Genomic DNA, 16,622 nt, shown 5'->3' with positions numbered 1-16,622 from the left:
TCATCATGTAGCATGTATCAGTAATTCATTCCTTTTTATAGCTGAATAATATTCCACTTTATGGATAAACACACTTTGTTTATCCATTCATCTATTGTTGGATATCTGGGCTGTTTCCACATTGTGGCTAATCTGAATAATGCTGCTGAGAATACTTGTATACTTCATTGTGTATGTTTTCAATTTCCTTGACTCTATACCAAAGAGCAGAATTGCTGGTTCATGTGGTAACTCTAACATTTTGAAAAACTTGTCAGACTGTTTTCCAAGGCAGCTGCACATTTTACGTTCCCACCAGCAGTGTATAAAGGTTACAATTTCTCCCACATCCTCGCCAATACATATTACAGTTGACTCTTGAACAACACAGGTTTGAACCGCATGGGTCCACTTACACGCAGATTTTATTCAATAGTAAATACTACGGTACTATTTGTGGCTGGTTGAATCTGCGGATAGGGAACCAAGTATACAGAGGGCTGATTATAAAGTTAAATGCAGATTTTTGACTGAGGCGGGCTGGTACCCCCAACGCCTAAATTGTTCAAGAGTCAACTGTATTATCCTTTTTTTCTTTGAATTTTAGCCATCCTAGTAGTGGGAAGTAGTATCTCATTATGGCTTTGATTTGCATTTCCCTAATGACTAAGGATGTTCAGCATCTTGTCATGCGCTTATTGGCCATTTGTATATATTCTCTGCAGAAACAGCACAACTACTTGGAAACAGATAGAACTAGGTAGAGGACAATATGTCATTTATATGTTATCTCACTGAATACACTATATCTTGGGAACTGACACGGAGACCAGACATGCCCTAATGTGGACACAGCATTACTCACTTGCAAAACTCACAGGGAACACTAGTGCCCATTAATTTTTTTTTTTTTTTTTAGTCCCCATTAAACTTGCCATGATGGTTTGATCTGCTTTGGTCAAGGAAGGGTTTTGACGGTGTGGCCCACTGTTTCTTGGACTTCAGTGTGTAGGTCTGGCGGGGCCTGAGAGGCCACCCTCCTACAAGCTCCCAGGTAATACCAACGCTGTTGGTCCATGGACCACCCCTTGAGTAGTGAGGCTCTAGATACCTGTTCTGACTGTGTCCATCATTGTGCTATCTCATTTAATCCTCATGACAATTTAATATTAGTCCACTTTAGAGATGAGGAAACTGAGGCTTAGAGAGGTTAATTAACTCACCCAAAGTGGTAAGAGCTAGTAAGTGGTAGAGCTGGTTATGGGACTTCTGAGATTGCAGTTTATAGGCTATTTTACCAAACCGTCTTTTTAAAAAAGTCTACTAACCGCCATAGCTCATGAGATGGATTTTTCTCCCCTAATCCACATGCCCTCACTCATAAAATAATTTACTCACCTCCGTGACACTTGAGAGAAAAGAAATATAGCAACAATAAAACAGTGGTGGGTAGAAAATGTTATTAACCAAAGAAGACATTTCATGAAGCCAACAAATGTGAAGCAAGATACAAAAATTCAGGAATAACTCAAAGGCCAGCCAATACCATTTGGGGCATTTTCCTCAGTGTCACCAGCTTGGCCTCTTTTACCTGAGTGACTGGCCTGCTCAGAGAGCATGAGTGCACTTCTGCTTCTGGCTAAAGAAGCCTGTGTGGGTGTCAACAGTCGCATAACAAGAAAGGTTTCCATGGGACTAAGGTGCGTGCGATGAGCTGAGGGATGGAATCAAATGAAAATTTTAAAAAGCGAAATTAAAACAAAACAAAATAAAATGCCTAAAACAACACAGTGCATGATGCAAATCAACTTTTGGGTGGCAGAACGAACGTGGAAAGAAAAAAATATTGTAGCAAAGGATGGCTTTGGAGCTTGTCATAGTAAAAGAAAACAGACGCTGTGTCATTTAGAGCTTGGGAGAGTGTGTTACTTCTCTTGGGGTGCCAGAATTCATTCAACATGCTATTACAGAATTAGCGTATCACCTGTATCACCCGAGGAGAATTAGCTCGTATTCCAAGATGTCATATGGACTCAAGAAACCATTTACTCACCAAGTAGATCTAACATTGGAAAAAAAAGATTACTCCTACAAAACACTTGTTTTAGGCCCTCTGTTAGGAAATATTTCATAACACACTGATTTTGTTAATGTAGAGATATGCATCCTTTCATACTTTTCCCAAGCAAGTAAGGGCAAAAATTAAATAAGAAACATTTAAAAAAAATAGCCAACTAATTATCAGCTTTAATGGAAGTAGTAGTATCCATAATCTAAAATTCAGTGACTGAAATGTTATTTTGATGGTTTCAGAACATATTATATGATAATGGATTAACTTTTCAATGACTTCGTCTTCTTTGGGTATCCACTAGCCAGTAAATGGCTTGGGAATTTCAAATTTTCAATTACTAATCCACAAGCAGATAATTCAGTTGCCAACAATATATAATAACATACTGATTATCTTTACACATTAATCAATGCAAATATGAATTTAACATCAACTTGTAACCATATGAATTAATGAAAACCTATGGGATATACTCACAGATGGAACAGCTATACAGAATTAAAAGCATGCAGATGTTTTCTCATCCAGCTCCTAGTTAATTCAAGGTTTCCAGCGCTTACCCATGAACTGCATCAGCGAGCTTCAACACTGACACTTATGGGGTCTCTGACACACATGACAGACCTCTGTGCTGGAGGTGCAAGGTCAAAGCCAGTGGCAAAAGACCAGGAACGCACACTGGCCTCTTCAGAGTCACAAACATCCTCCTGCTCACCTCCGGTGATGACTCGATGTGTTAAATACTCCACTGGCACCTGACACTTCTTCAGTGATGCTTTAGGATACGCATTTAATGCATGGAGAGCTTCCCTCCCTTCCTTAGCCTACAAACTCTGAAAGGTAGCAATTCAGACTTTTAGTGCCTTCTCTGAGCCTCCATTAGAACACGGCTGGTTTTATATCTATTCAGCTTCTGGAACTGGCACCCGTCCTATACATACCACCTCTCACCTCAAAACAGAGCGCCAGAAAAGGCCACCCATCCTTTTGCCCTTTTAAAGATTTCATATTAGTTCTGAACTTCTGTTTTCAAAAGAGAAACGGGCAGGCTTACAAACCACAGACAAGAGCAGAGCCCCATTTTTTTCACACATCTAAGTCTCCCACGTACCTCTGCCTCATCAATCCCGCTGTTTCTGGCTAATCAACAATATCGCACCAATAACTGGGCAGTTACTTTTTTAACAGTCACATCTGCCCACTGGTCAATTAACCCCAGGCCAGGATAACGTCTACACGCACCGTGGAAAATGGAAGTCTCTTTCAGACTGGGAGCATAGCATGAACTCCTGTCCCTATTCAACAATGACCTGGTTGTGAAGAGCGCGTTGCCACTTTCCAAAGTCCCATTAGTGAGGCCCTGGGGCTCCCACACACAGATCGCAAGGCTAGGAGAATGGGGCTATTTGCAGAAGGCTCAAGAGGGGCTCTCCCAAAGACCGACGTTAACACGCTCACACTAGAAAGAAGAAAACTGGAGAGACCAGGTCTACACGTTCACTTGCCTCGGTCTGGGGAATAGGACATTGTCGCAGTGGATGAAGACAGGCGCTTACTCATGGGAGGCTCCGTCTGCTTTGGCAAATTCATGGTTGATGTTGAAAGTTTGTCACATGCTGCAGAGAAATGCATTAAAGACGTTGGTATTCACACCACTCTAGGCTAAGAAACACATTTCCCGAAGTGTTCTTCCTGTCCTCATCCACACGCCTCCAAAACCACTGTGGCACAGCCCACTGCTTCCAGCTCCCTGCCCTCCACTTGGCACGTCTGGGAACGCCCGGGCCACAGCAGCCATCCATCTGAAGCAAGTTCTTCTCTTCTATCGCTCAACTTTGTGTTTCTCTTTGATTCCAATGTTCAACCTCACTCAGCTGTTCAACTAAAGCCATGCTAATCCCACCAGCCAACCCTTTCCTTGTGTCCAGGGACTTTTAAGTAAATTCAGACCACACAAAAACAAAACCAACCTGGACCCAGAGACAAAGCACCACTGCAAAATGTTCCACGATCTGACTGAGACTGGGGGAGCTGAAACTGGACTTTTTCTGAGGTTATCTAGAGCTCAGGTTGCAGAGAGAAGTAATTTGTAAAGCAAGGAGCTGTATTTAAAGCAGAACAACCTTTAGCAGTTGGTTTCTTCCTTTTATCAAGAGATGGGGTCACAATGGCCCTTTCTCAAAGGCTATGACTGTTTATGGTTAGGATTTTAAAATGTGGTCCTGGGTTTGGTACTCTTAATTTCCCGCCGTTATCTCAGACGGGCTTCTAAATGAAACGACTGTAGCAACCCGAGAGGTGCTGACAGTGCCAGCCAAGCCACAACCGAGCTTGAGGCAAAAGGAAAGATGTGTGGCCCCAGCTCTAAAGGCAGCAAACTCATCAACAATATTTTCAAAATCTACTCTTCTACTCACCTTGTTTTCAAATGAGAGAAGTGTCATGTTTGACAGTTTCTCCTGACCAAGTGATGACCCTAAATAATTTTTAAATAACTTAGACTGAAGTAAAATTATCATACAGTCTGTTTGGGTATAAATAAAATATTTAAACTTAAAATGGTATGAGTTTTCATACACCTACTTTTCAATGTTTCAGTTTGAGTATTTTAATGTTCTGGGGAAAATAACCATTAGAAATTACATAAAACCATGTCTCTAGGGGTACACATTTCCCCCTTTGCCTCAGGCTCCGATATAGCTCAGCATGGTACTGGTCTTTGCAAATTCAATATTTTGTTCATCACAGACTGTTCTTCATTAATTTTGATTAAAATATTCTTTTATCTTGATTACTGAGATTTCTGCCACTCCCTTTTAAACTAAGTGCTCCAGTCGAGTACCACACTCACCTCACCCTGTCCCAGGGCCCTGGGTATGATTCCCAAGGTGTCATTATCAACTCTACCTGCCCCTCTCTGTTGGGGGAAGGCCAGTGCCCATATGACAGTGAATGCGGCCCAGGCGGCAAAGTCTCTGCTACTCAGCAACGCCAATAAAAATTATTCTTTGTCAAAGAAATGCTGGAGACCAAGGATATTTATTCCTAATGCTATAATTTGACCCTCTGGGTGGCTGGGAAATATTGTATCCCTTTTACATCTTGTTTTTTCTTTACCAGTCAACGATGGGTTGAATTTCTAAAGTCACTATTAAATGGGAACAAGGTTTTGCTAGTTCTATTCTTGACCTAGACCCTAAGAATTTCCCAGGCCTGTATATGAAACAGAGAGCCTATTAGAGAGAGGAGATCAAGAACAAAGCCAATCTATCTCCTTGTTTGGATTCACAGTGTTAGTACGGTAAACTCAAACACCTCTCCAGGAATCCATCACATTAATACCCAGAACTCCGTGTAATTATAGGTTCTGGTAACCAGAAGTGATTGAATACCCTACTACTTAATGCCTAAAACCAATGATACGTGAGAGCGTTGAAGATCTAAACGCACAGAAGTCAAACACTGACAAGATTTTCAAGGCTGAAGTTAGTGAGCTAAAGATGAAATGTCTCCAGGGTACTAGGATGTAAGGCATGCACGCTCCACGATGACGAACAAAGAAATATGGGCATGTCATTCACTTTCTAGAAAAAAGTTCTAAGGGGTCAGACTAAGAAATCAATTGTAAAAGTGCTTGAGACAGACACAGTGATGGAGGAGGGTGACCGGGACAGTCATCACAAAACGCCATGGCACAGTGATGCTCGGGTATACCGTTGGAGGACTCAGCAGTGGCGGCAGCGGTCCCTGGGTCCGGAGGGAGGGCGCTGGCTGCTAAACCTAGAGGAGGGGGTGGGGTATTTCCTGATTCACCTACACAGCAAAAAAAAAAAAAATCAGAGCAAAGACAGGTAAAAGAAAAAAGTCCCAATTTCTGGTTGACTCTAGTTTCTATTAGGAAATTAGAAAAAGTAACTGAGATGGGTTGTTGACGTCTCAAAAAAAAAAAAAGAAAAGAAAAGTATATTCACTGACAAAAGGTTAAAAGCACAATACAGCAAAGTCAAGAAACTGTACCACTCATGTAAACCCATTTGCTCTCAGAAAGAGCTGGTATACAGCTCCTGCATAACAGAATGGCAGACACAGAAAAGACACTAAAAAGAGGGCAAAACCACCCAGGGACTAGTAACAATCCATACATTAAACATTTGAAAATTTAAAGATGAGTATGAACTGGATAATGAAATAAATAAGTCACCTTAAAACAAAACTGAAAGAGCAACAAAAATAAATAATGTGGAGGGAAGAACCCCAGCTCCTTTTATGGGGGTTACTGCTGCTCAGCCTTTCCCCGTCATGCTGCAGCCATGACTGAGCCTACTGTCATTGACCTTCCCTGAAATTAGGTCACCTCTGGGCTTGCTAGGTGGATCCGGTTAACCAGGCTCTACATTCATTTTCTTTGTTTTTCTTTTGTTTTACCTCAAAGCCCAGTTACTGTATCAACTGCTGTTTGTGAGCAAGAAGAATGAACAGACCCCCTTCGCAAGAAATGCATACACAGGAAGCTTGGCAGCTTTAAACATCACATCCGGAAAAGGTACCTGCAGATCGGTACAAAGCATCCCCCAGATCCTGCGGGTGCCAGTCTGCCCGTGGTCTCCCTCCTGCCCCAAGATCTCCCCACCGGGCCCTGCGATGCAGGGACAGCCCTTCACTCACCATCGCGTCCTCCGGGCCCCGCGGCCAGTGATGCTCCCCACGAGCACTTCTTCTTCAGCTCCAGCTGCTGTGTGCGCTCCAGGGACCTGCGCATCATCGCCTCCAGCCGCTCCTGCCCGGTTCACGCAAGAGACAGCAAGATTAACCACCCAGCCCCGCGGCACTGCTGCACCTCCGCGCGGGGTGGGGGTGGGGGGGTGAGTCACCAGACGGGTCTCTCTGCTCAGCATCCAAAACCCAGGCACTCGTGCTCTCCCCACCACGCCAGCGCCTTCTTAGTGGGCGGAGAGTAAACAAGGCGGCTAGTGCTGGCTCCCAGCCCCAGCACCTCTTCCCTCTCAGGGGAGAGGCTGCTGCCGCAGCCAGGCCTTGATTTGTTTAAGAATAATGCCAGACAAGCATTAACTCCTTGAGGCCTGTCGCATCCAGTAGAACTGGAATTGTGCTCTAGAACCAACTGCATCCTCTCTTGTTGACAAGCATCAAGGACTATGATTTGAGTAAACTGAAATATAATTTGAATTTTAATAGCCTTAAGCATAACTTTTTGGGGGGATACACCATGACTTTGAAGTCCATTTTGCAAAGTCCCATTTTCCTCTTAGAACGTCTTAAAGGGGAATTAATTGTTCTCTACATTATAACACTTTTCTGCTACGTAGTATCTGGGGATAATACTGCATATTTCAAAATTCAAGAGACAAAAGTAGAGAAACTTCTGTCCACAAAATCAAGCATCTATGCATTCTCAGAGCTAGACGCGGGGGGGGGGGGGGCGGCGGGGGGAGGGAGGAAGAACTAAACAGTTTTTAGCCAGAAGAGAAAAACCACCAGGCTTCTCTCCTAACAGAGCATTTATCAAAAGCACTCCCCTGTATTAACCAAATTGTTCTTTTCATAAAGTTGGGCCTGACGGCTGGCAAGTCTTTCCCTGGCACTGCAATGACACTGCAAATACCAAATCCGCTCCCTGCCTCCACTGGAGAAGGCCCACAGGGTAAGCGGTTACACAGACACCTTTTCACCCTCATAAAACCCCACCCTGAGGTGCTGCAGGAACTGGGCTAATCCTAGCCCAACTTCAAAACAAAAAGATGCTATTTTCTCATGGCTTAAATAAACAAGCAAGCAAAATTAATTTAGGGCAGCACCAACTGAGTGACCGTGACTTAAGGATCGGGGAAAGGCTCCTTTATTTCACTCACTAGAAACACAAAAAGGTCACTTAGGAGGTGCCTGGATCTATCCCTTTTGTCCACACCAGAGGGATGAGATGAGCATTCTCCACATCTCAGCCTCCTCTGCATAATTTTTCCTCCGAATAGCGCTTTGCTAAAAGACAGCTTCTCCAGGGACCTGTGAGCAGAAAGGGGATTTCTTTCCTCCTGTAAGTCTCAGGTTTGTATTTGCTATTAACTGCGCTCTAGTTTTTGGCTGAGACTCTACAACCATGAGTGTGCATTTTCTGGCAGAATCCTGTTCTCAAGACCCTGGCCCATTAAATTCTGACAGCCAGCCCCAGCGGTTTGTCTGAGAAAAGATGAGGGCTTGGAGGAACTAGAACTTCTTGACTATTTGAGGACTGAAGTCTGATCACTCAAGACTGGGGCTCGATAGTATTCCTTTATATGGATTTAACATCAATTATTTAACCAATGACCTGATTTTTTTATATCTTCATTGGAGTATAATTGCTTTACAATGTTGTATTAGCTTCTGCTGTACAACAAACTGAATCAGCTATACATATACATATATCCCCATATCCCCTGCCTCCCACCAATGACCTAATTTAAGTGTTGAAATCTTTCACCTCAGAGTGAATTTAGTATTGAGTGGGTTATGGGAGATTGCCTACACGTCAGAAAGACCTCACAAGACAGTCCTTGGGCTTCCCTGGTGGCGCAGTGGTTAAGAATCCGCCTGCCAATGCAGGGGACATGGGTTCGAGCCCTGGTCCGGGAAGATCCCACATGCCACAGAGCAACTAAGCCTGTGCGCCACAACTACTGAGCCTGTGCTCTAGAGCCCGCGAGCCACAACGACTGAGCCCGCGTGTCACAGCTACTGAAGCCTGCGTGCCTAGAGCCCGTGCTCTGCATGCAACAAGAGAAGCCACTGCAATGAGAAGCCCACGCACTGCAATGAAGAGTAGCCCCGGCTTGGCGCAACTAGAGAAAGCCCGCTCACAGCAACGAAGACCCAATGCAGCCAAAAATAAATAAATAAAAAATAAATTTATTAAAAAAAAAAAAGTCCTTCATCTACTAGGAGACTATGAGAACAAAGAACACCAAGACTCACGGCCAACCGAATCACTGAATAGCTATCTAGGGGCATAGTTTTAAGGGAATGTTCATCCAAAGCCAGACCTACTCCTGAGCCTTTCGGTTACCTTTAGAAAAAATATCTCTGTCATCTACCCCTAACCCACTGAGCTGCTCCAAATTCTACCATTAGAGATTTATTCTTATTCCTTTGAACTGTACGTAGACTTACGAAAATGATGCTATCCCTGAGAGAAGACACAGTCACTCTGTGTCACCCACTTTTGGAGAGATGATTAAAAATAGGTGGTAACCAAGCTGTACGGTAAGGGAACTTATAAAACCCAAGCTGTCAGAATGGGATGTTTCAAACATGTCAAAACCAAAACTGGTTCACCTCACTCTTATTAGAGGTTAGTCCCATATAGTCCCGTATTACCTAGCATGTGTGTGTATCTTTCTGTTCCTTCATGTGATGGAATGCAAAGAATCCTAGTTTGGAATCAGCAGATGTGAATTGAAATCCCAATTCTGCCTGCTACTTAGTCCCATGACCCTGAGTTAATCGTTTAATGTCATCCTTGGGCATCGGTTCCGCTGTCTATAAAATGGGTATGATATTACCTATATTACAGATCATTCAAGTCTACAAGATAACAACTAGCATAGTAAGTCCTTAACCAGTGCTAACTGAATCCAGGTTTGAAGAGCAGGATTGCTAACATGGCAGTTTAGAGCACTGGTTCTCAAATGGGAGTGAGTCTGCATCACAATCACCCTGGAGGGTTTGTTAAATCACCAGTTGCTGAGCCCCGCCCCCAGAGTTTCTGAGTCAGCGGGTCTGAGGTGAGCGTGCTGACAATGCATTCCTCGTAAGTTCCCAGGAGATGCGGGGTGCTGCTGGTGCTGGGATGGTGCTGAGAACCACTGGTTAGAGGAAAGGCTGAGCGTGAGAGAGCGTGTGCGAGAAAGTTCAATCACATCAGAAGAACGGTGTTAATAAATATCACAGCTGCATACTGCATACTGCAATTCCTGCCAAGTTCTGGCTCTCCTGAGGATCATCTGATGATCAACAGAGGAGGGGGAAAGGGCAACGCAGATTATTGTCCCTAGAATATCCTCTATTGGGTGGGGCTTAGTGGAAGGAAGGAATGAGGGCAACTCACCCTTGACCCCTTGAGCTCTGGCCCTAGACTTGCCTGGATGAACTTAGAGGAGATCCACGACCAAGGTGATGCACTGAGCTGGCCGAGCAGTGTGAAAAGCCTCCAGCAGGGCTTGGCCTGGCCACTGTTACCCAGACAACTGTCTCAGGCAGGAGTGGAGGGCTGACTGTGCCTTTTCCACTGCCCTTACTACATGTGTTCTGGGGATGACAGCATGGGGACAAGCCCCCAAATGGTCCTAAGCAGGGCTCCGTGGAGGGCCCTTCTCCCTGCAAACAGACGTCCACATCTGGCCAGAAAGCCACGTAATCACCATGCCCCATGCCAGCCAATGCCCTCTGAGAGCAATCAGCTCTCGGCTTAGTGAAGTTTTTGCTTAGTTGAGTTCAGAAAGTTCTCATTTTTACACCCAGCCTGGTGGGTTTTGTTCGGTATCAAGCAAGAAGAATATGAGAAGTTGTGATGTGTTCAAGTAACTTACAGAGATGAAGGTGCTCTTTGAAAGAGGTCTTTCCTGGTCTTCTGTTTCACATGAGGAACATGCAGGAGGCTTCACCAAATACCGTTTTCCAGGGCCCCTAGTCATGAAGCTATACTCCCCTGAGTGGAGAAGGGGTGAGCGCATTGTGCTGTCAGCCTTAACCCAGGCAGATGACAAAAGCTTGTTCCAGAAGCTTGATTCTTGGGAGCTGTGTGGCATGTGAAGATTGGAAGAACCCACCTGTAGGAGAAGGCGGGCCTCCAGCGAGAATGAGCTCAAGGTCAGAGTGTCAAGTGGACACTGGACTCCCCCTTCGCAAGGACAGGCCTGACCAGCTTCCAGCCCTCGACACCTCTGGGAGCTAGGCCGGCTGTGATGCCCACTTCTGTGTTGGTGGAGAGGAGGCCTCCAGACCGAGTCTGGGGCTCACCCACACAGCTGTGGGGCGTTACCAAGAGCGACATCATGGAAACAGTCCTAGGCACACGGAGCCAGGGCAGGGCTGGTGGGGGATTGAGGGGTCAACACGCCTCTTATGACCTCCTAATATCAGACCCACAGAGGCAGGAGTTTGTGGGCAATGCAAACACTTTCCAACAAGCTACAGAAGCAAAATGGAATGAACCATCTTCCTGCGGAGGCTTCTCGCTGGTTGACAGAGACAGGCCCTGACAAAAAGGACTTAAATCTGGCACTGAGAAGAGGATGGAGAGTCTCCACAGCCATGTGCCAAGCAGGCAGCAGCCCTCCCAAAGATCTCCAGCGAACCACGGGGGCAAATGCAAAGGCTTTCCTTTGGAAAGGGCTCCCGCAGCAGAGACCTATTTGTCCTCTCCAAAGATCACCCATGAGAATGCCAATCGGACCTCTGCACTAGCAGAGCACTGATGATGAGGTGATTAACAGGCCAGCCTGCATGGCGAGAGTCCCTAAGCTCCACCTGGGTCTCCGGGGGCTCAGAGGGCAGGAGGGAGCCCACTGCTTGCTCCGGTTGCTCTACACCCATGGGAGGCCCAGCTCTCAGCCCTGCCCTGCCGTGTGTGGGGAGAAGAGGGGCGCAAGCTCGATCTGTGTTCGTGCTGACCACGGGCAGGCAGCCTGCCCCACTCCCCACCATCACCACACCAGGGGTGAAAGGGAGCACACAAAGCAAACAGGAAATTGTCCGAAGCACAGCCACTAACGAGTCAGCTGCATCAGGACCAATCACCCGGCATGACATCCCCTCATCTGTCACACGGGTCCCTCAAAGGCGGACCCGTGTGACACTGTCAGGTGTGGCAGAGGCTCAGGGAGCGTCTCCCGTGACTTCACAGCACCCCTTCCTGGAAACGGCAGTGACACACATTCCCTGCAATCAGCAATCCCGCAGGAGGTCAGGAGTGGAAATGGAGAGAGCAGGGAGAAAAGAGAGAAGCTGTGAGTCAAGGAAGGGAGGATGGGAAGTTAAGGGACAAGTCCAGCACTCACGACAAATACCCAGGCTGGGAAAGGAGAGATCCACCCCGTCACTGAAACAGCCCCAACGCACCGTGGCTTTTCTCTTGGTCTCTACACTCTGTGCCATGATCTTTCCTGGGTAGCTCTCTCTTGACCTTGCTTCAGCCAGGGTCAGCTGAAGACACTGAAGGGAAGCTAACATTTCTGAGCGACTACTCTGTACCAGGTGCTTTGCTGGCACTTTCAGAAGTCACCTCTTTTAACTCCTATGACCACCTCTGTTTTGGGCTGAGGAGACCGAGCTAGAGGGGTCTGAGACTTGGCCCTGGCTGCCAGCTGCTTAGTGGGAGGGCTAGGATTTGCACCAGGAGCTGACAAAGGCAGACAGTGATCGGGCTGCGAGAGCAAAAGCGACTGTGGCTAAGACCCTGGCTCAGGCCTCCATTCACTAAGAGGAACAAAGAAGCCGCCATTAAAGCCTGTGCTCTGTGGGCAAAGATGGGTCTAATTCTGTGTATGTGAGCATTTTTGTGTTTTTTTTCAATTAAAAAAAGACAAAAGGGTAAAGACAGGGATAACAATTCATAGATTTAAAAAATGCTGAATTTATACCAACATCTCTGTATCTTATAGTGTTGGCGATTAACCTCTATATTGTTCATACTAAATGATGAGTCACAGTTTGTTATACAGCAGAAACTAACACAACATTGTAAAGCAATTACACTCCAATAAAGATGTTAAAAAAATAAAGTAAAATAATTTAGTAAGATTTTTAAAAAGAAAAAAAAACCTAAAAGAGAATGAATATATGTATATGTATAACTGAATCACTTTGCTGTATACCTGAAACTAACACAACATTGTAAATCAACTGTACTCCAATTGTAAAAAAGAATTAAAAAATATACAGTTAAAGGGGCTTCCCTGGTGGCGCAGTGGTTGGGAGTCCGCCTGCCGATGCAGGGGACGCAGGTTCGTGCCCCGGTCCAGGAGGATCCCACATGCCGCGGAGCGGCTGGGCCCGTGGGCCATGGCCGCTGAGCCTGCGCGTCCAGAGCCTGTGCTCCGCAACGGGGGAGGCCACAGTAGTGGGAGGCCCGTGTACCACAAAAAAATAAATAAATAAATAAAAAATAAACAAATCCTTCATTCAAGGGTAATTCATTCAAATATCATTCCCATCTATTATTACTTACAATAAATATTTACCTTTTTGCTTACTAATCATGTATTAAAATTTGTAATACATTTATGCTTTTACAAGTGGTAAAAAAAATAAAAATAAATGACGAGTCACTATACTTTATGAATAAAAAATGATCATCACCTGATACAAGGCTATGATTACACCCTTAAAATACACTTGTTAAGAAAATCTGTACCCCAAATATGCTTTCTAAATATATTTTCAGAGTTTAGTAATAAAAGACTCTGTCGGGATAATTACATTCCATTTCTTTTTTAAAAGATAACTGGAGAGAAAGGATGATTAAATCAAGAATATGCATTAAAATATAAACAGACTAGCATGTCTGTATCGGAAGGTAGACTATTTGATTTTCCAGCAGTGAATACAAGGTCATGTTATCCTCCACCCTCACAGCCCATCCTCCAGCCTCGTGTCTGTCCCGGAAGCACAGACTCCCCAGCTAAGTTGAATGGATCTGTCTCTTTGTTCCTGTTCTAGCGTGAACTGCGGAGCCCGCTGGGGCCCAGCCCTCACCTCCTCCTCCCGGAGCTTCTGCTTCCTCTTCTCCTCCACGGCGGCCCTCTTCTGCGCCTCTCGCTGCCGCTGCTCTTCCAGCTTCCGCCACCTCTCCTCAATTTGCTTTTCGTACTGGAGCTTGGCTCTCTTCTGTTTCTCCAGGATCTGCTGCTCCCGGGCAGCTGGGGGAAGGAAGGCAGCAGAGAGGTGTCATTACCAGAGCACTCCACACCATTTGGATTAATACCAAAAACGCAGAAGTAAGAGTGACCCCCAAAAAAGAGCCCGGTGGGATCGTAGGCTGAAGTGACTGAGATGAAGCGTTCTGGCGCCTCCGCCACTAGCTGGGTGACCCTGGACATGTTAACCACGTCATCTCTCTGCCTCAGTTTCCTCCTCTGTGAAGTGGAGATGTCGCACGTGCAACATCACAGTGTTGTGGAGACCGAATGAGACAATGCACGGAAAGTGGCCACTCACTGCCCCTGCACGTGGGAGCTCTGCCTGTCATTGCCATCAAGTCAGACTCATCCCAATGGCTAGGCCACACGCAGGATTGAGAAATGAGAGCTATCAGGGTATCTTCACTCGGGACACGTTAGCTGTACACACACCACGCACCAGACGCTGAGCTGGGTGAGGGTAAACAGAAGACGATGAACAGGATCGGCCGGCCTCCTTCCTGAGACATTTACTAAGGGCCTTAACTCCACCTGGCCAGGCAGGCAAGGGTTCCCTGGAGGATGCAATGTCTGGGCCGACCAGCAGGAGGCACTCAAGGAGTAGGATTCGAAAGCTCCTCATCTGTCTCAGTGCCCTGGGGAAGCCACTCCACCTTCCTCGTGCCACCCTGTGGGGAACAGGTTGGACGAATCTGTCCATAGCCTGCAAGAGGTATGACAGCCTTTCTCAATGGGTTCCCTGTCCTAACGCAGAAATGGCCTTCGGTGCCGACTTCCTCCATTTCCCCGAGCATGGCCCTTCTAGCTGCCCTGGGGAGAGGCCGCCTGAGCGGGCGGGGGCGGTGACTGTCTCGTTCTCCAGCATCCTACCCACAGCTCTAGCGCAGTGCCAGTAACAGAGGTTCAACGCATGCTCAGGGAGCAAATCAACTGTCCTGAGAATTATATAACAACTGTGAACGGGCCAGTGGCAGTGCGGGTTTGCTCCCAGTTTTCCACGTTCACCTAGCAACTGTCCCAGTTCTCTTCCCATTCAGTCACAAATTTCTAAGGGTCTTGAGAAAAGACATCATCACATCTCCACTCCCTTAGACCTAAACAGCCAGAGCGCACAACTTACCAAGACATTTTTCTCTTTCTTCTCGTCTTTCTTTAGCTAGTCGTTGTCTCTCATCAGATTTCAAAAATCCATCCATGCCTACAAGAGAGAAAACACGATGAAAGACTTCACTCTCCCCGTCCGCTGAGTGCCAGGGACCCCATTGGCCTGCACCCTGGGTCTGGGCGCACGCACACATCATCCAACAGCAATGCTCCGTACCACACACACGGCCCGATCCTGAGAGCCGAGGGGCAGTAGCCGCGGCTGCCACGCTCCCCCACCAAGCTGGGCTGGTAGTGGCCCAATGCCAGCCCCAGAGAACCAACCCTCTCCCTAGTCCTCCGTCCCCAGGCCTGGCCTCACAGGGGTCAGAAGGTGCAATAAGTGACAGGTCTGGCAACGTGCAGAGAGCCCACTGGGCCTCCCCCCATCCGGCTCCCAGGGGAAGGCAGAAGCACAAAAGTAGACACGATTATTACACAGACAGTGAACATCTGACTTTCTGGAAGGAGCCAACTGCTGAGGGACGTGTATGAGCTCCTCGGGTGAACACTGAGAAAATACAACACTCAAGTTTGATTTCGTTTCCGCTAAGTTTGCTCCCATATCAATCTTAGCATTTTAGAATCACAAAGAAGGAATATAACGTACTCCTGTTTACAGTAAGTCCCCTACATACGAACGAGTTCTGTTCCGAGAGCACGTTCGTAAGTCCAATTTGTTCATAAATCCAACAAAGTTAGCCTAGGTACCCAACTAACACAATCGGCTATATAGTACCATACTGTAACAGGTTTATAATACTTTTCACACAAATAATACATAAAAAACAAACACAAGAAGTAAAGAAAACATTTTTAATCTTACAGTACAGTACCTTGAAAAGTACAGCAGTACAGTACAACAGCTGGCATCCAGGGGCTGGCATCGAGTGAACAGGCAAGAAGAGTTACTGACTGGAGGAGGGAGAGGAGGTGGGAGGTGGTAGAGCTGAAGGATCACCAGTAATAGGAGACGGAGGGCCAGCTGCAATTTCACTCACGCCTGACGTTGATGGAACGCACGTTCACAACTTTGAAAGTTCGTAACTTGAAGGTTCGTATGTAGGGGACTTACTGTACTTGTTACTTAAATATCCACAACAAATAAAATGGAACAAATGGCAATTCCCCGCAAGTCCGGGAAACATCCCAGGAGCTCCGCATCTCCACCCATCTTCTACAGGACCCTAAAGTGCTTTCTGAATCAAAGATTAAATGACCTTCATGGCAGCTTTAGGATTAAAAATAATTTATTGCACTTGGTCACAACTGGTCATTCATGAGTATTACTTATATAATGGTCAAGGACCGCATTCTGGAGAAATCGGCTTTAGTGTTACTACAACCGGATTCGCCTTCCCAGCGCCTGGGCCCTCCTCCGTGGTAGCGTCACAGCTGACTTCATACTGTGCCTCGCTGCCACAGTGAGCTGTGCCCTTGTTCGGGATGTTCCTGCCACTGCCCAGGAGAGGGACCTGGAGGCTTGGACCGCAGTGCAGGCAGCAGGGATGCAC

At 46.3% G+C, this 16,622-nt stretch overlaps 1 protein-coding gene across 6 annotated transcripts in view; it reads right to left on the bottom strand.

Moving 5' to 3' along the window:
* MAP7D2 (MAP7 domain containing 2) overlaps positions 1 to 15,183 on the bottom strand; it is a 56,009-nt gene extending 40,826 nt beyond the window's left edge. For 3 of the 6 annotated variants that reach the window (XM_022560447.2, XM_089904689.1, XM_022560449.2), the window contains exons 1-6: positions 15,086 to 15,183; positions 13,802 to 13,965; positions 6,719 to 6,830; positions 5,768 to 5,866; positions 3,559 to 3,669; positions 1,571 to 1,693 (exon numbers count right to left, since the gene is read on the bottom strand). In XM_022560447.2, the coding sequence (XP_022416155.2) occupies positions 1,571 to 1,693; positions 3,559 to 3,669; positions 5,768 to 5,866; positions 6,719 to 6,830; positions 13,802 to 13,965; positions 15,086 to 15,161 (685 nt within the window). In that variant the 5' untranslated portion in view covers positions 15,162 to 15,183. Of the gene's footprint in view, positions 1 to 1,570; positions 1,694 to 3,558; positions 3,670 to 5,767; positions 5,867 to 6,718; positions 6,831 to 6,924; positions 9,790 to 13,801; positions 13,966 to 15,085 lie in introns of those variants that run through there. The other 3 variants (XM_022560455.2, XM_022560450.2, XM_022560458.3) reach the window with 3 other exon arrangements.
* Between the last annotated feature and the right edge of the window lie 1,439 nt (positions 15,184 to 16,622).

Source organism: Delphinapterus leucas, chromosome X, assembly GCF_059928025.1.
Source record: "Delphinapterus leucas isolate spDelLeu-1000000601 "Yukka" chromosome X, BTC_Dleu_Yukka2, whole genome shotgun sequence".
Lineage (NCBI taxonomy): Eukaryota > Metazoa > Chordata > Mammalia > Artiodactyla > Monodontidae > Delphinapterus > Delphinapterus leucas.
This window is presented reverse-complemented; position numbering and strand designations above follow the sequence as displayed.